The sequence below is a fragment of the Gopherus flavomarginatus genome, chromosome 2 (genome assembly GCF_025201925.1).
Source record: "Gopherus flavomarginatus isolate rGopFla2 chromosome 2, rGopFla2.mat.asm, whole genome shotgun sequence".
NCBI classification, from domain to species: Eukaryota; Metazoa; Chordata; order Testudines; family Testudinidae; genus Gopherus; species Gopherus flavomarginatus.
In genome coordinates this window covers 268430321-268455283 of record NC_066618.1, presented here as the reverse complement: position 1 = coordinate 268455283, position 24963 = coordinate 268430321, and the positions used below count along the sequence as shown (strand labels likewise).

At 41.1% G+C, this 24963-nt stretch overlaps 1 protein-coding gene across 2 annotated transcripts in view; it reads left to right on the top strand.

Moving 5' to 3' along the window:
- The window catches only part of RSPO2 (R-spondin 2), a 93074-nt gene extending 70425 nt beyond the window's left edge, over positions 1 to 22649 (top strand). For both annotated transcript variants that reach the window (XM_050941430.1, XM_050941429.1), the window contains exon 4: positions 21521 to 22649. In XM_050941430.1, the coding sequence (XP_050797387.1) occupies positions 21521 to 21630 (110 nt within the window). In that variant the 3' untranslated portion in view covers positions 21631 to 22649. The remainder of the gene's footprint in view (positions 1 to 21520) is intronic.
- The last annotated feature ends 2314 nt before the right edge of the window (positions 22650 to 24963 follow it).

The following is a 24963-nucleotide window of genomic DNA, read 5'->3' as shown; positions in this document are numbered from 1 at the left end:
AGACATAACTCTGTGCAACGTGCTCATGCCTTAAAATATGATCCCTTAACACAAAAGCAGCAGTCTGGCCTGCCATCCTCAGCGAGTGGCAATGCTTACAATTAAAACACTTGCTAATGGATTAGTTTGGTCCAGATACTGTAGGACTGTCAGAGATCCCAGAGCTACTGGGAACATTGGAAATGCTTCATAAACTCCCCAGGCCCATGTCCACTATGTATGTGTTATTAATGAAAAGGAGCTCCATTGGTCTGGAGTTCCTTGTGAAAGCATGGGAAAGAAAATTACCATAGCCGTTAAAAGAGCCCCAGTGGTAGAGCATGTTATGGAAAATTAAAATGCTTCTAATGCAGCAAAAGATTCTTTTCAGAGGGTATTGAACACCACAGAGTCTTTTCAAAATTGGATCTTGTCTTCTTATATTTGTTGGTGCTGTAATAAAGAAAAAAGAACCCTGATGCATCAGCTTTGGGAATGTCCCACAGGCAGGCAGCAGTGGAAGGAGGTGAACACAAGAGTGAAAACAGTGCTTGACGTCAGCAGACAAACCTCAGCTGAAAATTATATCTGAGATTATGTACCACAAAACCCACAAAAACTTTCATTCTTGAAGATCGCAATGGCTTAGAGTGGTTCCTCCCTGTTGGCGTCAGAGGGAGGCCACTCCGCCTTGCTATGCCACCTAACTGTTGAGGGTGGATCAACAGGGGATTAGTACTGTAAATCAGTAAGGAGTCTATAGCCAACCCTCTAGCTGGGGTAAGCAAAAAACACAACCAGTCTTAGCCCTCTGGGCGGGGCCAAGTAATACTAAGCAGTCAGGCTCAAGTCCTCTGGATGGGGCAGAGCAGAGACAGTCTGTGACCCAGCTCCTTGGGGGAGACAGCAAACGAATGCAGGCTGTCCAGCCTAAGGTGGGTAGGCTGTCACTCCAGTGGTGGGGTTGACAGCGGAAGGTAGGGGGACCCAAGCCCAACCTATTCCACTGGGTCCCAGCCCAGGGTCCTAACAGTGTTGGGGAATCCCACCACTGGGTCAGCGGGGATCCTGCCAAAACACACTGACTGTGGCTTCAGCAAACACAACTGGAGTAATGTCTGGTTTCCCTGGGCTACTTCATACCCCTACCTGGTCATGGGGCTTTGTCACTCACAGGCCTTTCAAAAAAAAAAAAAAAAAGGAGCTGGTTTTACAGTCTGCCGTACTTGACAGTCAATTACTGTGGGCCTCAAACCTAGGCCCATGGGGTTGCTAAGTAAGAGCCCTACTGTCAGTGCTGCAAGTGCAGAAGAGGGAACTGCAGCTAATACCCCACCACTGGAGGTTACACCAGCAGATTCAGTGGGGTCAGATGACTAGCAGCAGACTGTGACTGGACATCACCAGGTATAAAAATTCCTGTTCCTGACCTACCCCTTGTCTGAGCAACTAGTTGATAGGCCTGTTGCTGCCTAGACCATGGAGTCCAAGTCTCTTCTTCCTTGCCTGATTCCTGCTGCTTCACCTTGCTCCCTTTTCCCAGTACTACATATTGTCCCACGCACAGTACCATGCCTTGTTCCTGTTTTAGCTTCCTCACCCTGAACCAAGTTGCTGACTTTGGCTTGATACTTGGGAGTGATTTCTGACTCTGTTTGCCTTAATAGTGTGACTTCTGACTCTGACCCCACTCTTGTCCATTGATTTCATTTCTGACTCTGGCTTGACTCATGGCATGACCTCTGACTGTGATCCTGATTCCACACCCAGCTCTGCCCACTGTACTTCTGGCCCTGTTACAGGCCTTGATGTTGACTATGACCAACGGATGCATTTTTAGAGGTAGTTAAATCCTATCTATAGCAAGTCCGTGATCCGGTCCCACTGAAGTCAACAAGAGCTTTACCATTGACTTCAGTAGACACAGAATCAAGTCCTAGGTGCCAAGTGGTGGATTCAACATTAGCTAACAATACTTATTTTCATCATTGAGATTTGACCATACAAGAAACAGGTTGTAGAGTGTTTTTTTCCATGCAAACTGTTCAACCAAATATTGTTCAAATATTAAATACAAAAATCCATAAGCAAGTCTGAAGAAAATTGGTTTAGTAGTTTGAGTTATGACAAATGTTTTAAAGTGATGATGAATGTTTTTAAAGTTGAATGGGCCAGACGTTGAGGTGGCCTCCACAGACATTGTCTCAGTGCCAGATGCACTCATGGACTGAGGGCCAGAAGTACAGCAAAGCTCTAGGCTCAGGGCATATGAAAATACAAATAGGCTTAATGCTACTTCTTTTTAAAGTAAAGCAAAATAGCTGCTGGCTATACAAACTCTTTTCCTTTTCCTGTTCTAGCTTAATCTGTAGTGCAACATCAGTCACTGTCCAGTATGTTAACCTCAAAATGTACCTCTGCGTTGTTTAAAACAGAAGTTATGTGGTGTTTTAATACACACTGAAATGGAGTCATGTATTGATTCAGCTTTTATGCAGTGTTGTTGTAGCTGTGTTTGGTCCCAGAATATCAGAGAGAAAAGATGGGAGAAGTAATATCTTTTATTGGACCAACTTCTGTTGGTGAGAGCGAGAAGCTTTTCAGGTCCTGAAGAAGAGCTCTGCGTAGCTCAAAAGCTTCTCTCTCTCACCAACAGAAGTTGATCCAATAAAAGATATTTCCTCACCCACCTTCTCTCTCTAATATTCAGATTTTAGTGAAGCAATGTGTTTTGGGTAAGGAAAATTTAGATTTTTAAACAGTTCCCTGTGGTACTGTAACTCACCCCCCCCTCCAAGCCTAGTCACTGCTTCCCCTGTCTCTCTCCACACTGTATGTGTGTAGAGTGGAGAGATGGCATCACCGAGGGGCTGTTAGTTGCCTCTTCCACACCCCCTCTACATAGAGATCTGCGGCAATGATGGGGCTTTCACAATCCAGTAAAGCATGTAAGCATTTGCATCGTTTTAAGCATGTGAGTGACCACTGAGCTTGGAAAAGAGATGACTAAGGCTTGGCTAGACTGGCGTTTACAGCACTGCAACTTTGTTCCTCAGGGGTGTGAAAAAACACCCCCCTGAGCGCAGCAAGTTACAGCGCTGCAAAGCGCCAGTGTAAACAGTGCCCCAGTGCTGGGAGCACAGCTCCCAGCGCTGTAAGCTAATCCCCACAGGGAGGTGGAGTACCTGCAGCGCTGGGAGACCTCTCTCCCAGCGCTGGCACTGCGACCACACTCACACTTCAAAGACACTAACAGGATTCAAAAAAGAACTAGATAAATTCATGGAGGATAGGTCCATCAATGGCTATTAGCCAGGATAGGCAGGGATGGTGTCCCTAGCCTGTGTTTGCCAGAAGCTGGCAATGGGCGACAGGGGATGGAACACTTGATGATTACCTGTTCTGTTCATTCCCTCTGGGGCATCTGGCATTGGCCACTGTCGGAAGACAGGATATTGGTGTTAGATGGACCTTTGATCTGAGCCAGTATAGCTGTTCTTATGTTCTTACATGCTTAAGCACTTTGCTGGATCAGGACATATGTCAGCAGGGTCATGGGACAACAGTGCTGGCACTAGCTCACTTCACACACTATGCTCCCCCAGGGTGCAAAGTAGAGTTAGTACTGTCGGCATGGTGTCATGAGAAGATGCCAAGTATAGCGCCTGTCCCCCACAGTTCCTCCCTCCCCCACTTCCTCCCATTATGCCCCCTCATGTGGTTTGTGTTTACATGTTTTTCATGGCAAAAAAACAAAGCCTGTAAAGCTGGCCCAGACAGAGTTAATGGGACACAGTCAAGTAGTGTGTGCTCCTAACTTAACTGAATTTAAAGTAGTTCTACTCGGATATAGTATATCTTACAGTCAGACTGTTTAATCCACATCCCGTTGTGGAGAGTTTTGAAAAGCGCTCAGTATCCATAGTTTATTATTATTATTATTTCTTTGGGATCTCTTTGCTGGCTGTACTGGAGCAGACAACAAAGCTATTCTCAAAGCTGTGCTAGTATTATTGATGATACGAGTGCACAAACAAATGTTTTGGCAAGGTAAAATGCTGCATACATTTCAGTAGGGTTTTTTTGTTGTTTTGTTTTGTTAAACTGTCCATGTGATCTTCAGCTTAATTTGAAACAGTGAAAAATCAACACTTGCCACTGGAGAGAAAGAGAGGCCTGGTCTACACTACGCGTTTAAACCGATTTTAGCAGTGTTAAACCGATTTAACGCTGTACCCGTCCAGACTACGAGGCCTTTATATCGATATAAAGGGCTCTTTAAATCAGTTTCTGTACTCCTCCCCAACGAGAGGAGTAGCGCTAAAATCGGTATTACCATATCGCATTAGGGTTAGTGTGGCCGCAAGTCGACGGTATTGGCCTCCGGGTGGTATCCCACAGTGCACCACTGTGACCGCTCTGGACAGCAATCTGAACTTGGATGCAGTGGCCAGGTAAACAGGAAAAGCCCCGCGAACTTTTGAATTTCATTTCCTGTTTGCCCAGCGTGGAGCTCTGATCAGCACAGGTGGCGATGCAGTCCCAAATCGAAAAAGAGCTCCAGCATGGACCGTACGGGAGATATTGGATCTGATCGCTGTATGGGGAGACTAATCTGTTCTATCAGAGCTCCGTTACAGAAGATGAAATGCCAAAGCGTTTGAAAAAAATCTCCAGGCTACACAGTGTTGCGTGACAAGCGTAACGGAAAGCCAAAGAATCAAATGGACGGTCATGGAGAGAGGGAGGGGGGACTGAGGACTCCAGCTATCCCACAGTCCACAGCAGTCTCCGAAAAGTATTTGCATTCTTGGCTGAGCTCCCAATGCCTGCAGGTTCAAACACATTGTCCGGCGTGGTTCAGGGTATAGCTCGTCAATGTACCCCCTCCCCCCTACGTGAAAGAAAAGGGAAAAAAATCGTTTCTTGACTCTTTTTAATGTCACCCTATGTGTACTGAATGCTCCTGGTAGATGCGATGCTGCGGCAGTAAAGAGCAGTATCCGCTCTTCTTCACTCCCCAGTGGCAGACTGTACGATATGCTTGATAGCTGCTGAATACCCCTGGCTGGCCTCAGGTGAGGCCGGCCGGGGGGGGCACCTGGGTAAAAATAGGAATGATTCCTGGTCATTCCCAGTAGATGGTACAGAACGGCTGGTAATCGTCTTCATCATAGCAACTGGTGGCTGAGCTTCAGTCAGCCCCCTCCCTTTCATGTGTAAAGAAAAGATTCTGTACTGCCTGGACTATCATAGCAGTGGGATGCTGGGCTCCTCTCCCCCACACCGCTTAATGTCCTGCCTGGACTGTCATAGTAGCGGGATGCTGGGCTCCCCTCCCCTCTCCTGTCCTGCCTGGACTATCACAACAGCTGGAGGCTGCCTCCCCCTCATTTTATCTCACTAACAAGTCAGTGTTTCTTATTCCTGCATTCTTTATAACTTCATGACACAAATGGGAAGGACACTGCCATGGTAGCCCAGGAAGGTTGGGGAGGAGGGAAGCAACGGGTGGGGTTGTTGCAGGGGCAACCCCCGTGAATGGCATGCAGCTCATCATTTCTCCGGGATCTGACACGGAGCAGCTGTGCTCTCTGGCTCTCTGATACACTTGTTCTCTAGTACACTTGCCCCATATTCTAGGCAGGACTGACTCTATTTTTAGATACCATAAACGAGGGATTAACTCGGGGAGTCATTCCCATTTTTGCCTTTGCGCCCCCTGCCGACCTCAGCCAGGGGCACTCATGATAGCAGCGGATGGTACAGAACGACAGATAGCCATCATCTCATTGCCAATTTACAATGGCAGCGGACGGTACAGAATGACTGATTACCGTCTGTGCTATCATGCAAAAGCAAATGAATGCTGCTGTGTAGCGCTGCAGTATCGCCTCTGTCAGTGGCATCCAGTACACATACGGTGACAGTAAAAAAAAGCTGCACGGGCTCCATGGTTGCCGTGCTATGGTGTCTGCCAGGGCAATCCAGGGAAAAAGGGTTCGAAATGATTGTCTGCCGTTGCTTTCCCGGAGGAAGGAATGAGTGACGACATTTACCGAGAACCTACCCACAGTGCGACGCTCCAGAAATCGACACTAGCCTCGGACCATGGACGTACACCACCGAATTAATATGCTTAGTGTGGCCGCTTGCGCTCGACTTTATACAAAACCGGTTTATGTAAAATCGGAATAATCCCGTAGTGTAGACGTACCCAGAGAAAGCTATAGGGACAGAAATGTCGTTTTCCAGCTTCTGAGAGAGAGAGAGCGTGTATACATTTCTATTATTTTAGTGATGTGATTAGAAGCAAGTATAACAGCACTGGTCAGAATGTGGAATGCCATGAGTACCAATATGGCTAGCCATTTAGTAGCTCATAGCTCCCTCAAAGAAGTTTGTCTAGGTGAAGTACCTCTCTTGTAAGTCAGAGAGAAAGCTCTGCTAATACACTGGACAACAAAGCCATATAGCATCTACTTTTTGAGTTATCAGCTTATCCTTTAAATCCAAGCTGGCAGCGGCCCCAGATGATTTATCACCTGAGTATTCACTAATCATTATTGTCAGAATAAGGGCAAATACTCAATTGCTCTGTATTGTGTGCAATATTTTGGTGTTAGAAGACTTCCTAGTTTTGTAAAAACTCCAAAGCCATTTTACTACTGGCAGCATGAGACCCCCAGCATATGTCCCCCAGGCTGGAAAACTCATGGACGGGTTGTTGTGTTTTTTTTGTTTGTTTTATACATTATAGACAGATGCTTAAGGAGCAGCTCATCCTGTTTTCTAATCTGATGTCATAGTCAGTAACATCCTTAGTATCCTGGACCAATACCCTGTCATGTGCTTGATCATTTAGAAGTTTGGTCTTTAAATATTTCAGGTCTTGTGCTTCTGAATTGCCCATGAGACTAAAACAGATAATGGTATCTTTGATTTAGTGTGCCAGCCAGTCAAATTTTGCCAACTCTATTCTTCAGACATATTTTGTAACCAGTGATTTAACATTCCAGTTGTATGAATCCACTCACCAGATTTCTGTAATACCAGCTATGCCATTTTTTCTCATACATAAGCTCTTCTGATTATTACCCAAGCTCCAAGCACTGGTAAATAGGCAATTAACTTTTCTCTTCATGTTTTGTGATTCTTTGATTCATTATGTTCATAACACCTTGAGTGTGAGTTATATTTCTGTGTTTGCCCCCTTAACATCTCCCTTCTCTGTTGTTAGTTTAATTCAGGGGTCGGCAACCTCTGGCACACGGCTCGCCAGGGTAAGCACTCTGGCGGGCTGGGCCAGTTTGTTTATCTGCCGTGTCAGTAGGTTCGGCCGACTGCAGCTCCCACTGGCCACGGTTCGCCATCCCAAGCCAATGGGGGCGGCAGGAAGCCATGGCCAGCACATCCCTCGCCCGCTTCACTTCCCGCCGCCCCCATTGGTTTGGGATGGTGAACTGCGGCCAGTGGGAGCCGCGTTTGGCCGAATCTGCTGATGCGGCAGGTAAACAAACTGGCCCAGCCCTCCACAATGCTTACCCTGGCGAGCCGCATGGCAGAGATTGCCGACCCCTTGTTTAATGTCTTTCTGACTAGTTTAACTAGTCGGTCATCCGGAAGATCTCTTGCTACTGACCTAGATGCCATGTAAACTGTACAGCCCCATCTCCAAGGTGATCCAATGTTACACAGAACCAAACCTCTCCGTTTTACATCAACCTAGCCAACCATTCTCCTCCACTACTTTCTGCCAGCTCTCTTCCCTTGCTCATGAACCAAAAAGTAGCTGCAAATTGAAGTCCCAAACATTCCTCCCCTGCATTTCACTTCTGGCATCCCAGAAGTCTTCAACAATCTGTGAAGTGTCACTTGAAGCTGTGGCATTAGTATCATCCATGGTGTCTTGCTTGTTTTGCCTTTAGAATCCCACCAACGTTGTAGTCAAGCCCCTTGTTGGTGCTCCAGGAGGAAAGCATGCCACCCTGCTGCCTTTTCGGCCATTGTAGAGTGTTCTATCCACTCTCCTTAATACACAGGCCTTGCTGACGATTGTGTTTTCTTTATTACGGTCTGTCTCTTGAGAACACTTGAGGTCCTTGTGGAATGAGCTGAGCAGCTATGTTTAGGTATGGACCCTGAAGTTCTCTGTTGTTTTCCTTCAGCTGAGGCCTAACAGACATTATCTGTGGCTGCCATGCTGAGTAGCAGATTTGTTACCTCTGGCTGTGTAGAATTCCTCATGGTTCTCTCTGTCCTGGGGGTCCCAGACTACCTATCATCATCTCTATTTCTTAGAGGATTTGATTAATAGATGGGTATCTGATGACCTTGACAACCCTTCAGTGGCAAATCTCATGCAATATCTGTACAAACTTCTGATAAGTTCTGGGGATGAGCTGGTGGCTGTAGCACATATGGATACCAATGACCAAGAGATGGGTAGGAGAGGGATCCTGGAAACTAAATTTAAATTATTAGGATAAAAAGCTTTGCCCTGGAACTCCTATACTAGCTTTCTCTAGTTTCATGTGCAGGGTCAGCTAGATGGGAGGAGCTTGGGTCTCAATAAATGGATAAAAGATGGTATAAAGAGCTGTGCTTTAAATTTTATTAGGCACAGGGAAAATTTGAGGGGAGAGAACCTGTACGGATATATGGGTTCAAACTTAACCACAGTGCTGATATAAAAATTTAGCAAGGATCGACTAATGTTCTGACTGGAAGTCCATTATATCCATCAGTGACATTTTAACCCGGAAAAAATCTTTAATGTGTTTCATCTGACCATACTGAAATATAAATTTGTGCATCCTCTCAGATACAATCCATGTCACTTATATGAACAATTTAAAAAAGACTGGGTAATGCTGTGCACCAATAGTCTTGATGAAGTTAATAATTTAACTCCTAGCTGAGCTAAAGAAGTGGTCTTCAACATTAGATAATTGGTAAATATTAAGTGTTCCATTGTTACAACAGCAGCATTCCTGATGGATAATACTTTGTTTTAGTTTCCAAGGACTTGATTCTGCCACCCTTACTCACACTGAATTTTAATAGGATTACTTGTATATCAAAGTGCTGTTCACTGTAAGGGTGGCAGAATTGATCCCCGAACATTTCTGCTGCTTCACTAATAAAGTTGTGGGAATAAAGTAGGTGTGTTTATTGTGTTCTTGATCAAGGCTCTTAAAAGGAATTTTAAAAATTTGCAGCTAAATAGCACTTTGGAAAATAAAAATTGGCTGCAAAATGGTACCTTCCCAACATAATTCGAGTATGTGAGAGGCCCTTAATGGAACATAATCCAATTTCTAGTGCCGGAATTAAATCTTGCAGGCGCCACAAATCATTCGTATCGTAATAGAAAAATGTTTTTTCTTTGCAACGTATAAAGAAATGAAAAGTAAAGTCAGTAAAATAGGTAAGGAGAAGGGAAGATGGAAGAGAAGTGGAGAGCCTGTTTTGAAATATTAAGCAGATTCTAAGCCAGAACACCAGATCTGAGTCCACTCCAGTTTTGGGGAAGTTCAGAACCAAACTTCAGAACATTATCAAATAAAGCCATATCTGAGCACAGGTAATATGTATATACACATAGTTATAATCTGTGTATGAACATATTGTTCATTACTTTCAAATTTGTTTTTATACTTCTATTATTTATAGGCTTAGTGATAGGAAATTGACTTTTGACTGTTCTAAATCGTTGTCTTGGTTTCCATGATCTCCCCTCTGAAACTGGATGGTCAACACAAATTGTTGTTAAAGTGATTATTCTTTTTGTGTTAGGGGAACTCTTGTGATCAGCCCTCTCATTTAGATGCTTGTAGGTATCTTAACAGATACATAATGGTAGATGCAACAGCAGACCCCTCCTGGTTCAACAGCTCTTCCACCTCTGTCTCACATCCTATAAAACTTTCAGTTTAACACTGAACTATTTTGTTATATAACATTCAAATGTCATTTCTTAGGTGTCATTTTGATCATCGGTTTGGGGGGAAACAGATGCAGGAGCTAAGGCCAAAATTTTGCATCAGAGTTACCTAAGTTGGGAACATAAATCCACCTGTGAACACCTAAGGAAAAGTGGCCTGATTTTCAGATCGGTAGAGCCTACAGTTCTTTTCAAAATCAGGCCATTTTGTTAGGTACCTAACTCTATGCATCCAAACTAGAGAATTTTGTCTAGGGCCCCAGTCCTGCAAATGATTTACTTTAAGAGTATTCCTGATTGAATTAAGTGGGATTTCTTATGTGAATGAATGTTTGCAGAGGCCTATATGACTTGCCTTGGGAGGCATTGTATTTTAGTGGATTAGACCTAGAACTGGTCACTGGAGACTTGTATTCCAGACCTGGTTCTGACTTGCTGTGTATCACCAGGCATGTTACTTGAAGTCTGAATTTATTTAAACACTTGTGAATTGGGGATACTGATTTGACAAGTGTTGTAAAGTGCTGTATGAAGTGGCAGTATTAAGGCTTGTTAGTAGCAATCAGGGATAGAATTCCGGACATCCTGATTCTTAATGCTTAATCCTCTAGACCATATGGCTTTGGGGGCAGCATCGTTTCCTCCTCCAGCTTTTAAGCATTCACAAGTGTGGAATTTTTCTAAGCAAAAGTGGATTTTTTTAATTTAAAAAATAACCCACTCAGAGAGTGACAAATAAGTTACAAAAACTAGCACTAAGAAGTGTTAAAAGATCACCTCAAACTCAAAAACAGACAAATTGAAAAAGGAAAAAAAACTTTGCAGTACAAATGTTTTGCCTGGCTCTGCTTATGGAGGGCCTGAACTTACATTGTGCTGAGTGCCCTCAACGAGTGAGCTGAGTGTGATCAGCACCTTGCAGGATCAGGTTGAGCCCTCAGCACCTCGTGCATGATGATATCCATAATACAGGATGTTTAATTCTGATTGAACCTGCAACAGACGTCTGTATTGACTGCAGTGGAGTTACTCGTGATTTTACACCACCACAAGGAAAAGGAGAATCAGGCTCAACATTTCTTAGATTATCTTGCTTCTCAGTTAAACACCTACTTTGACTGTGATTTTTCTGAGAAGTTTTGTAGCACTTTACAGCTGACAGACTCTCTCCCCCTTCTTTCTGCTTCTTCCATGATCCTCTTTGTGTGAGGTCCTTATTTTTAATCTTATTTTGTAAAATGAGTCAGTTGGCTTCTATTCAAGGCAGAGTAAGTGGCTGCTTCTGCAAAGAAAATTAGTATTCTTGTTTGGAAGGGTGAAAGTAAATTAATAACTGGCAGGGGAGACAAGTCTACAATTAGTATCACCACTGCCCTCTACTGTGCATGGTGCAAAACACATTGTGTATAAAGTTTCCCTTAAGCTCTCCCTACCAAGACTCTTATTGTCAGTGAACTTTGTACAGCTTTGGTTTCCTTATCTTGCTGTAAGCTCAACCAGGGAAGATCCACTGAGATATCTTTTGTTTGATTTTTTTTGTTTTTGCTACTTGTAAACTATATTATTTCTGTAGGACTTAGTACTCCCTAAACAGACATCTTCTGAAGATTTTTCAGAGTTAGCCAGAAGGGAAGTTTCATTGATAGATTTTTATAGGTCTTGCTTCCAGTTTCATGTAGAAGGTTCTTTCTAGATAGGTTTTCATGGGCCAAAAGGAAAGTGGATGCCTACTTTGAGAGGAGCAGGAAATGGCAAAAGTCTGTCTTCAATTTACTTCTTCCCTTTTCCCCTTAGATAAAAAAAAATCAGTATTTTATTTTTTACTGGATGTGGCTCAAAGTAAAAAGAATCCCTTACCCAGTCTGTAGGGCTGGTATGCAGAAATTTGGAACAGCTGGAATATTTGTTTCTCCTGATAATTCTTTGTTCTTCTATATCACCTTAACCAGAGTAGCTGGTGAACTGTGCTGTATAAAACACCTTAGTTAGAATGAGAGATGGTAGCTCAAAGTATTAACAGATATATGATTGTCTGTCAGTGTTCCTGTTTACTATACCTTTATTATACCCGTATACATATTATATTTTTCATATGTAAAATGTAGTCATTTGTCCAAGTCATGCAATGAGTCACTAAGGGTATATCAACACAGCAAAGAAAAACCCACAGCTGGCCCATGCCAGCTGACTAGGGCTCTTGAGGCCCAAACTGTGGGGCTGTTTCACTGCTGTGTAGACTTCCACCATTTTTTGTGGCTGGTGGGAGCTGGGGAGAGAGGTCTTGGTGTAATTTTTCAGTTATTTAAAACAGCAAAAAAAACCCAAAAAATCCATTTATGCAGTTTCATATTGACACTCGGATTATCAGCAGGGTTGGAACTTTTAGATCCACCACACAGATCTCAGCCACTTCAGCTAATGGAGTACCTGATAGCAGTAGTAGGTTGTCATCATCGTGTGAACCATCACTGGAGGGGGATCAAACACATACTTTGCCAGGAGGGGTTACGGATATTTTGTGTCAGCATCACGATGGTGAAACTCAGAAATCTTGGGATCCATTCCAGGCTCTGAAGGCAGTGGGAATTCTTATCTTTCAATCTTCATGTGTTTGTGATACTCCTTTCGGTGGAACTTGCCTCCACTGCATTGCACTGGCAGTGTGTTAATCCAATTTAGCACCCAGGATTTATCTTTGTATGTGTTTGTACAGCCAGGGCCGGCTCCAGTCACCAGCTAAGGAAGCAGGTGCTTGGGGTGGCCAATACAAAGAGGCAGCACTCGTCCAGTACCGGGGCGGCCCGTCTGAGTCTTCGGCAGGAATTCGGCGGCAGATCCCTCTCTTCCTCTTTGAGTTGCTGCTGAAGTGCTGCTGAAGAGGAGGAGAGGGAGTGAAGGACCCACCACCGAAAAATGGAGAGGCACTATTGAGCTGCCACCGTAGTACCTCTGATTGGCTGGCTTTTTTTTTTTGTTTGTTTGTTTTTTCACCGCTTGGGGCGGCAGAAAACCTGGAGCCGGCCCTGTGTACAGCACCCAGTACAGCAGACCTCTTATACTGATGGGTCCTTCAGTCAATGATGCAATCGGAATATGAAATAATTATAAAGTTTGCCTAGTTCCTTTCCTGTGCCTCTTCTTGGTAGCCATCTTGCATTCTCTCTACAAGCCTGGTTTTGTGTATTGAGCATTCTGGTGGTGATAGCACCTAGACTAGGGCACTACTGTACATTTCATAACACAGCCGAGCATTGCGAGTGCTGGCCAGCGCTCAAATGACTCACTGTGGAATTACTGGCTCCTGACACCTAGCTATATCCCTAAATCTACACCAGAACATGGAAAGTTGCTACTAATTCCTGCAACTTCTTAACCCTGCTGAGAGTACTAGGAAATGAATTGCCTTTGGAGAGCAATAAGATTTACACATCAGTTTCCCTTTTTATATGTATGTGTAATAGTTTTTATATATATATAAAAAACTATCTGTGGTCAATTTGACTGTTTGGCTTGCTTGACTGTTCTCCATTATCTCTGGCCTTTTTTTAAGTGAATGTTTATAATGTCTAGAGGATGCAAACTGTAAATCAAATGTAGATATCTAAGCATCCAAGCTTTTAGACATGATAGTGCCAAGTTTTAGGCACTACCATGCCAATCCAGCCTCTTCAAAAATGTTCTCTTGGCACGTTTCTTTCAATTTTTGTTCTCGCTAGTTATTCTGTGGCCAAAAGGGCTAATGCAATTTTTAGATGGATAAACAGCATAAATCTTGTGTTAGAAGTACTGAGGCTATTTTACCTCTGTATTTGGTACTGGTGCAACCACTGCTGGAATATTGTGTCCAGTTCTGGTATCCACAATTAAAGAAGGTTGATAAATTGGAGAGGGTTCAAAAGAGCCATGAGAATGATTGAAGGATTAGGAAACATGCCTTATAATGAGAGACTCCATTTAGATTAACAAAGAGAGGACTAGGGGGTGACTTGATTACAGTTTATAAGTACCTACATGGGGAATAAATATTCAACAATGGGCTCTTCAATGTAGCAGAGAAAGGTATAACACGGTCCAATGGCTGCAAATTGAAGCTAGACAAATTCAGACTGAAATAAGGTGTAAATTGTTAACAGTGAGAGTATTTAACCATTGGAACAACCTACCAAGAGTAATGGTGGATTATCTATTACTGGAAATTTTGAAATCAAGATTGCATGATTTTCTAAAAGATCTGCTAGAATTATTTTGTGGAAGTTCTATGGCCTGTGATAGACAGGAAATCTGACTAGATGATCACAATGGTCCCTTCTGGCTGTGGAATCTGTGGATCTCCAACTTCTCTGCTTTCCCTATTGCTTTTCCATTGTTGTTGATAGCTGATTGTAGTTGATACTGCACTCAAACAACATTATTTGAATGGAACAACCACTTCCTGCTCATCATACAAAGGACATACTGCCCCAAGTGGGAGAATGACAGGAGTGATTTACAAATGTAAAAGCACTGAACCCCCAAAAGCAGAATTGAGACCGAGGGAAAGATCAGGAGGAATATATTTAGAAAGTTCTGCCTCATGCCCCAGCCACTATTGTTTTAACTTAATACTCATAGCTGCTGATATGTGAAACCTCTGAATATGTAAATATGTGGATGGGAGTGGGAAGAATAGGGTTGCACCTTCATGCCCTATTGATACAGCAATATATTGAAATAGAATTTTAAATTCTAAATATTAAAGAAACAGCAAGGGCAATTTAAATATTTTCCATATATATTATATAAAAGAAAAAACAACAACAAAAAAAAACAGTTGGCAGATTTTGGCACCGCCAACATAATAATAATCTGAGAACCAAATCATGCATACTAGAAATTAAATTGTAGTCACAGTCGTCGGCATTATGCTTTAGTATTGTAAATATTTACTGCCCTCTTGTGGAGAAGAGCTGTATTTTATCAATCTAGAGAAGCCAGAAATGGAGAAATCCTATCACATCGCATCCATCTTTCTGTTTAGGCAGAATATACAGTTATTCCCCAGATAGAGCATGGATCAGATACTAAACTGATACTACGTGTCGTAACAGCCGTGGAATTAACCAGAGTATAATAGCTCTACGAGAGTAGTTTCTTGATAACATTGTTAATGTATAAAATATGCTTATCTCAGGCTCTGAGGACATGGCAGGTGGTGAAACCCTCGAGCAGGGTACTGAGCGCAATATGTCTTGCATGGGAGTGTGCAGCAGTAACTACAGGACTACAGATGGTCAGATGGTCAACAATAAAATCCTGATTCATAAATGAAAGTGCTAGATTAGGTCTGATGCTTTGTGGGGCCATTATTCCCCAGTATAGGGTCAGCAGCTGCATATTCGTGAACAGGTTTGTGAATATTAGTTCCAAGAATGATTTGTCCAGAAATACATGCTGAAAGTGCATTATTCACTGTTTGTTACTGACCTGCCGATTGGTTTGTCATCCAAGCAGGGGGCAGAAGCAGTACACTGCAAACTGAGTGACCGGCCACACACTATGAATAACTCATACTGTATAATTAGTGAACAGTTCGTAAAGAACACTAAAAATTACTAGCTCAGACAGCCTTGGCTAGTATTTCTAAATAACAAATACATTAGTAGAAAAGAAGGATTGATTCATGTATAATTTGGCACTAAACAAAAAAGCAAAATTTTAGGGCTGTCAAGCGATGAAAAAAATTAATCACGATTAAAAAAAATGAATCATGATTAATCATGCGATTAATCACACTGTTAATAATAAAATACCATTTATTTAAATATTTTTGCATGTTTTCTAATTTTCAAATATATTGATTTCAATTACAACACAGAATACAAAATGTACAGTGCTCACTTTATATTTATTTTTATTACAAATATTTGCAATGTAAAAAACAAAAGAAATAGTATTTTTCAATTCACCTCATACAAGTACTGTAGTGCAATCTCTTTATAATGAAAGTTGAACTTACAGATGTAAAATTATGTACAAAAAATAACTGCATTAAAAAATAAAACAATGTAAAACTTTTGAACCTACAAGTCCACTCTATCCTACTTCAGCCAATCACCCAGACAAACAATTTTGGTTACAATTTGCAGGAGATAATGGTGCCCACATCAGGCGTTCTCATAGCAGTTGTAGCCGGCATCGCAAAATATTTACGTGCCAGAGTAGCTAAAGATTCATACGTCCCTTCATGCTTCAACTACCATTTCAGAATATATGTTTCCATGCTGATGATGGGTTCTAATAAATAACGATCCAAAGCAGAGCGTACTGATGCATGTTCATTTTCATCATCTGAGTCAGATGCCATCAGCAGAAGGTTGATTTTCTTTTTTGATGGTTCGGGTTCTGTAGTTTCCGCATTGGAGTGTTGCTCATTTAAGACATTTGAAAGCATTCTCCACACCTTGTCCCTCTCAGATTTTGGAAATCACTTCAGATTCTCAAATCTTGAGTTGAGTGCTGTATCTATCCTTAGAAATCTCACATTGGTACCTTCTTTGCATTTGTCAAATCTGCTGTGAAAGTGTTCTTAAAATGAACATGTGCTGGGTCATCACCCGAGAATGCTATAACATGAAATTTATGGCAGAATGCGGGTAAAACAGAACAGGAGACAAACAATTCTCCCCCAAGTAGTTCAGTCACAAATTTAATTAAAATATTAATTTTTAACGAGCATTAACAGCATGGAAGCATATCCTCTGGGATGGTAGCTGAAGCATGAAGAGGAATGAAGAGGCATATGAATGTTTAGCACGTAAATACCTTGCAATGCCAGCTACAAAAGTGCCATGTGAACACCTGTTCTCACTTTCAGGTGACATTGTAATTAAGAAGCAGTCAGCAGTATCTCCCGTAAATGTAAACACACTTGTTTGTCTTAGCAATTGGCTGAATAAGAAGTAGGACTGAGTGGACTTGTAGGTTCTAAAGTTTTACATTGGAGTTTTTTTGAGTGCAGTTATGTAACAAACAAAAAAAAATTACATTTGTAAGTTACACTTTCACTATAAAGAGATTGCACTACAGTACTTGTATGAAGTGAATTGAAAAATACTATTTGTTTTGTTTATAATTTTTACAATGCAAATATTTGTAATAAAAAATAATATAAAGCAAGCACTGTACACTTTGTATTATGTATTGTAATAGAGATCAATATATTTGAAAATGTAGAAAAACATACAAAAATATATAATACATTTCAATTGGTATTCCATTGTTTAACAGTGTGATTAATCACAATTAATTTTTTAATCGCAGTTAATTTTTTAAAATTAATCGCATGAGTTAACTGCGATTAATCAACAGCCCTATTAAATTTATAACTAATATTAATCATAACAAAGTTTGACCAGCTGTACAAAAGGCCACTGGCTGGCTTCTCAGGTAATACTTTTTCAAAATTACCTCTGCAAAAAATGGTAATGTAGAGTGATGCAAACTATACAGAACAATATTTTTCAAATAGGTATGCTTTGTAAAACATGCTTCTCATAGTGAATAACAATACAGAGAATCTAGCTCAGTTTCAGAGTTTCCTAGGCTCTGTGCACCAGCCTCTATAAATCATCAAAAGAATTTCTAAAAGTTCTGTTCAAAGCTTTGTTGGAAAGTCCCTGTAACAAAGCTTGGAAACTCAATGCTTCATCAGTGAGGATAAATCAGGATTAAGTGGCTACCGGAGAAAATGTTACAATACCAATTGCAGTCTTACAATACCAATCCATTTTTGAAAAGTGTTTAAATAAATGTACACACACACACACACAGTCTAGGTGATCCTGTCTTTGCTTTATGCAGTTTAATTTGTTGTTCACTCTAATCCCAGTGGTGTAATGCATCACAAACTTTCAAGGAGAATTTGACCATAGTAATAAAATAATTACTGAAGATTAGTCTTGATAAGGAGGCAGCTATCTTGGAAAGCTGAAGCAATGGCTATGGCTATATGCCAAATGACAGGCACAGTTGTTATTACTAGAAATAGTGAATTGCCTCTTAAAGAGCAGAGCCGGCCATAGATCCCAGGCTGCTGTGCCAAACGACTTGCGTGCTTGAATTCTCTCTGAGAAAGATGGTTTATAAACAGTGTGGATCAGATTTAGTATCTGAGCTATTGTCACTTTCAGTCTCATGCAGTGACACCATAAACTAAGATGGATAGTGGTGCCTTGGAGCCAAGTTGGGAGAACATTGCAGTGTTTACACACTAGCTGGTTTGGAGAGTGGTGTGGGGCCACGCTCCCACATAGGGAATGTTGAGGGGGATTGTACCAGGCTCCCCATCTTGAGAAGGATGCAGGCTATAGCACCCTTTAGGGAAGCTGAACCATTCTCTAGACAGGTGCAGCTCGTTTCTGCCACTCTGAAGTGTGGTGCTGAGTAGGGGTTGGGACAACAACGCTCCTCCTCCTCCTCACCCCATTTGGGTGTGTGTATCGGGGGATGCTAAAGGTCCATGTCGTTTCCTGAGTTCAGAGACTCCTCTTGCCCTCTCTCCTATGTAGCCTCATGAGGGCCTGCCACAATCCAGCCTTTAGCCATTTCTCTCTGTTTAGTGTGCTGGGCAATCAGTATGTAATGTATCCTGGGTAAAATCTAACACTCACTTCAGCAGGCCCCAGGAACCCCAGCCCCTGGAGCCAGTTTTATTCCACTCTGATGGAAGGGGCTTGGATTGAAGGGGGCTCTAGCAGCTCAGGTCCTTGCTCAGAGGCACACAATAGACAAGAGCAGGACATGAGTGGGGCTGTATGAGGGTTGTTGACAGAGTATATTCACTGCTGTTTCACATCCTCCCTCTGCACCAGGGTTACCTCACCCACACAGTTGAAGAAATCGCTCCAGTGCAGTGGCCGGGCCTCTCCCCGACTATGCTGGGGAAAATGCCTTTTCATCCTTCCCCCTACATGTCTCTCTGGTGCCCGCAAGCTAATTGGTTGGCTGAGATTTGACATTTTGTGCTTGTGTGCAGATCTACTTCCTCTACTATACATACAAAACCATAACACTCTGCAATGGAACAGTCTGTAGGAAAATGTAAGGTAGTTCCTTCTCTTCTTCTTAGCATACATTTGCTGACAAAGTAAACACCCTAAGATAAGTCTGAATTTAATTAAATTTTGTGTGCACGGAGGCATTGGCACCACACTTTCTTTGAACTCTGTAGCCTTCACATTCAGTACTTTTTTCACTAGTCTCTAAGAATTACATTCTGGGGACAAAACGAGCTAGCCAAAAGAATGCCTTTTAAATTACCAAGTGCTCTTCATCTGAAATTGTAAATGGACTTTGGGGCTATGCGTGTGCAGACAGCACACAGAACTGATGTTTTCCCAAGAGAATGTCTGTCCATTGCACTAGGTCAAAAAGGTAATGTGTGATTTGTGGAGGGCCAGCATAGCATTACATGGGGGGCATTCCAGAGCTGCTAACTCTCTTTCCTTGACTCAACCCTCTCCTTTCCAACCTGCAGGAGTTACTTCTGCTCTAGGGCTGTTTCCAAAAGGAAAACAGTAAAACTTTTTGTCAAGATCACTGTGTTTTTAATAGACTAACTGAATCCCATCAAAATACTTGAAATGGTCTTTGTCGCTGCTCTGTACAATGATATAGACTCACGGAAATCTGTTATATTTCATTGCTTCTTCACCATGGGGTATCATATTCACAGAGCACACTAGCAATGTGATTTGTAAGGGGAAACTGTGGTAGAATGCCGAAACAAGTGGATACAGAGTAGTCTTTCCTCTGTCATTTTAGCAGTGAGTTTCAGAGTTTACAGTGAAAAAGTTTACAGCTTTTACTGAATTAACACTCCATGCAGCATTCTGTTTACTTCTTTGGAGGGGAAGATAAAGAAAACAAGATGTGATGGTGAGCACATATTATACTGAGTGGTGTATGCACTCGTCCCACCAAAGTGATAAAATAGTCAGGTACTGATCAGCTTCATTGGAAAAACTCCATGAATGCACACCCTGCTCTTCTGACTAGCAGCTTTATCACCCCTTTCAAAATTGCTTCTCTCCATTTACCAGTTAATAAATGAACTGCTCCAAGATTCAAAAACTATTTTGAACATGTAAAGTATGAGGAAAAAATACAATACACAACTGTTTAAACATCACTGTTTTGATCCCTGGATCATACCAATATAATTGCATGAGAAAATTTTGGTATGATATAGACATTTTTATAACTAAAACCATCTTTGTTTTAATGCAATTTAGTGTCAACTTTTTCATCCTTCTGACCTCATTAGATGTGCCTGGGCATTAGATACAGTGTTACTAATTTGTTTTAACTTGAAAGCTGCTCCGGTTAATGATTAGTTGGACTAAGGTTTTACTGTGTAAGATTAACTAGGCTTAAGGATGGCAAAATGCCATTGTAGCATTAATGCCAGACTTTAATGGGAAGCAGAAGTAAACTCCTAGGACTCTGATTATTTTAATGTGGGACCACAGTTGTGCTCTCATTATCTTAATGGCCTGTTATATTTTAAAAAATAAAAATAAATATTCTTCTCCCCATCAACTCCTAATGATGATTACACTGAATGGTATAATGCTCAAGAATAGATATAGTCTTAAAATCATATGTACATTAGATATATAACCCTAAATGCTTTCCTTTTGAACCATATCCTTTATCTAAAGTCTTATAATCAAATGGAGAAAATGTTTCATACCTTCTCATTGTGTCTGCCTTCATTTTACAAACCATATGAAATCAAGATAAGATCATACTGACAAACTTCTCTACTGCTAAAGAATACTCACTCTCTCTCTCTCCTTATATTTTACTATTTTTTATATTATAGAACACTTTGATTTTTCTCCACTCTCATCCTCTTAAGTGAATTTAGTACTCCTGAAAGGTGCTGGGTTCACAGATCTAGAGACTGAAATCCTCTCTTTTTCCACAGATCATATACAGCAGTATAAATTTTTCCTATACTCCTCACACGGCATATCTCAATAGGACCTGGAGGCTTCCATCTAAAGGCCTATTCCTTCGTACCTAAAAGCACATTAAGCACATGTGTAAGGCCCTGACTGAAGAAAGCATCTGTATTCAGGACTACACTTAAATACCTGCTTAAGAGTTGGGTTATTCTCGCACCACACTGAACAATTGCCATTCTGGTGACTAACATACTAACACAGTAGCTGTGGGTATGTCTACACGGCAAAAACAAAGTCACACAGTGATTCTCAGAGCCTGGGTCAACTGACTTGGGCTTGTAGGGTTTGTACCACAGGGCTAAAAGTAGCTATGTAGACATTCCAGAAAGGGGTGTGGATCTCAGCCCAAGCAGGAACTTCTGATACTGATATTTTTAGCCCCAAATCAGTTCACTTGGCTCTGAAATATGCTGCCACAGGGCTTTCTTCCTTTTCTTCAGTGTAGATGTACCCTGTGTTAGCATTGCTACTCAGTACATATTTTCCTAGCAGCTTCTGGAACAATTTTTGTATTCTCTCAAAAACACAACATAACCCTTTACCTAAAGATTGTTTGTTTTGTTTTTGTGCTTTTTTTTCCAATTAGGAAGGAGGACAGTAAAAACAAAGGACAAGAGAAAGAAGAAAAAGAATTTAATGGAAAGGGCTCAGAAGCAGCACAGCATCTTCCTAGCTACAGACAGAGCTAGCCAGTAAAGACGTTTTTGTTTGTTATATATATATTTTTTTCTATTTTGCAAAGTGCACAAAAGCTGCTATATGCTCCTGCATATGGATGCACTGCAATTCAGCTGCTTTGACAGTATTGGTTGCAAATAACTTGTGAAAAATGTCCACAAGTTTGTTTGTGTTATTTATACTTTTTATTTTTTGAACCTGAAGACTCCAAAGGCCGGAGTGCACTGAGTTGAATCAGTGGAAGTGGCGCCGAAGTGTGTCAAAGACTTTGCATTCAGTGCCTGGGAAATGGAAATGACCAATGTGTTAACATAAAAGTGCAACAGGAAAGAAGGCTGCAAATCACCATTAGATAATGGACTTGTGCATATTTATATAAAAGAGGAGGTCTGGGTGGTGTAGGTACTCTTGCATTTATGGCCTTTATTTCTCATATTTGTACATTTCAAGAGTAAATGTATATGAATATCTGCTTAGTGTTAATATGCATTATTCTCTGCACCATTCTCTGAACCTACTGCATTGAATCAGTTGTATAATAAAATTGCTTTAATAAGATATACCACAGGAGTTACTGCTTAATGTTCTAGGAGCACAATAGTCCTCATGTGTACATATTATGCTGTCTATGTATAAATAAACTTATTTACTGTACATTTGTGCTTTCATTCTTATGTGTAACAAGCTATGTATGTTTAAAGTTATGTCACTTTGGTTCCAGTAATTCCTAAACATAGTCCAGTAAACACTTTTTACTATGTTTTGAATGTTTTTACAGTTTATCATTAATTTTAAGGAAAACAGATTGGTTTCTCATTTGTCAAGGCATTTTCACATAGCTAAACTAGCTTGTGTCGGCCTCAGAACACAGTGTCAGGTTTGGAATATACATGCCTAGTTCTTTCAGTAAAACTCAAGTCTCTTCAGTTACAATGTAACTTTACCTTGGGCCTGAGCTGAAATGTTGGTGTTGCTTCTCACAGAAAGAAATCTGACATCTAAGGCCCAGTCTACACTGGGTGGGAGGGGAGAATCGATCTAAGTTACGCAACTTCAGCTACGTGAATAACGTAGCTGAAGTTGACGTACTTAGATTGATTTACTGCGGTGTCTTCACTGCGGTGAGTCAACTGCTGCTGCTCCCCCATCGAATCGGCCTGCGCCTCTCGCCAAGCTGGAGTACAGGAGTCGACGGGCGAGTGCTCGGGGATCGATTTATCACAACTAGACCAGATGCGATAAATCAATCCCCGCTGGATTGATCGCTGCCAGCGGATCTGGCCGGTAGTGAAGATGTACCCAAAGAGTTAAGGTGAATTATGGTGGTGACAGATGTTCAGGGAAACAAGATTGTGAATGGCGAATTATATAAACAACTCTCATTATCCATCACAAGAGTTGTATGCATAGATCCCTTCATATTGTGAACAGTACTTTACCCCATCAGTCCTAACAATGATTACTTCAAAATCCTAGCCTTACTGGTTAGCAAAAGAGGCCTTTATAATGGGGATTAGAAAACAAATTGCCACCAAACATTATAAATTAGATAATTTGTAGGTGAAGGGGAGTCATTTCCTGGCACTGGCACTCAGTTCAGGAATTTGTAGCACGTTTCAACCTTGCAGTGCATCTGGATCTGTTTGTTTATTGCAGATCCCCATTTAGCAAAGGAGAAATCACAAAGGATATATTTCAGTAGTCGTGCGTTATCGGGCCAGTATTCCAAGTGAAGGTGTTTGAAGGTCTGCCTTGGAAAAGTCTGCACTAAAATTGCTGCCTGCCTTCACTTGCGGATGTTACTCTGGCTCTAGAATTAAGAATGTATGTGCATCATGACCTTAAGAACTAGAGAAAATATAAAGCAAAGAAAAAAGACTTTGGCAACTATGTCTTTAGAAAATAAAACTTAGTGTTAGTTTTAGGTTTACTGATTCTACTCTTCACAAATAAACTATGAAAGAAAAGTATGAACAAACAGAGATATTGTATCCATGCTTAGCTTTCTAGGAGTATTTTTACTACAAGAAATATACAGTATTAAGCCATATATGAATGTTGTATGAAACTTCTGACAGATTTTCACTTAATCCTGAAGTTCTCAACTCTTTTCATTCTAGAGTATGTTCCTATTTAGCTTGAACAAGTTACATATAGTACCTTATTGTTGAGACTAATAAAATTTTTCTATTCCTGGGATGTTGTTTTGGGCATTAAATAGCTGACCTAGAAAATGTAGCTGCCTATTTTGATTGTTGGTTGTCATGTTTGGTTATAGATGCAGTGAACACCTGAGCAGAATTCCACTGGCAGAGATTACAAATATTTTATTAGCCATGTCATGAAATTTATTCTACAAAATACAATAAAACTTTATAGTCAACCTCTGAGTAAAATATGTTGATCCTTTTTTAGTTAAAAGAATGAATTTCCTATTAATGGAATCCAGAAAAAATATTCAAAGAGGTTTTGTGAGTAGATATGTGTTTGTCAATGGAAGCTGAATAATTAAGAGATTTTTAAACCAAATAATATTTTGTCAGTTATTTAAGTAGTATTATAAATGGGCCTGGCACCTTAAAGCAGATTCTGTATGCTAAACATAAGCTAAAGAACAATTCTCCTTTCCCAGCAATCTTATACTCAAAATGCACCTGTAGAGTGCAGATAACACATAGAACAATGTCCCAGATTCAGGACAGCATTTAAGCATGGGCTTAAGTACATCCCTTTTCAGGACTCATTGACTTCAACAGGATTTATGTACATGTTTAACTTTAATCACACCATTAAGTGCTGTCCTGAATAGAGATGCATTCTTGAATTGGGTCTGTCACCCTTTCTGCAGTGGCTCACTACTCTCAGAAACAGGGCAGAGATCCCAAACTGGTGATTCTATAATTAGTTTTACCAAGCCAGTAACAAATGTGAATTCCTGGGTCACTATAACAGTCTTACCCTGGAGTCACAGTCAGTCCCCTTAGACTCTCCAGTCTATCTTACCACATTCAGGTTGCTTCCAGTCCCAAGAGACCAGTCATTTAGCCTCAGATCAATTGGTGCCCAGTTTGGTTTTACACCAAAGACAGCGCCTGTAGCCAATCCTATAACAAACTATTTAAAGGTTCATTAACTAGGACAAAGAAATTAGAGTTATTTACAGGTTAAAGCAAGCTAACATATATACACGAGTTACCATCTAAATCCTCAGAGTGACAGTTATAGTGATCTGTCCATTTAAAGTGTCTGTCAGGGCAGACTCAGGAGGCAGCCCCTGGAAATCTCTGGCTCAGAGTCTCTGGCCCTTCAGAGGTCAAACAGCCAAAAAGATTAAAACTTTTCCTGGGGCTT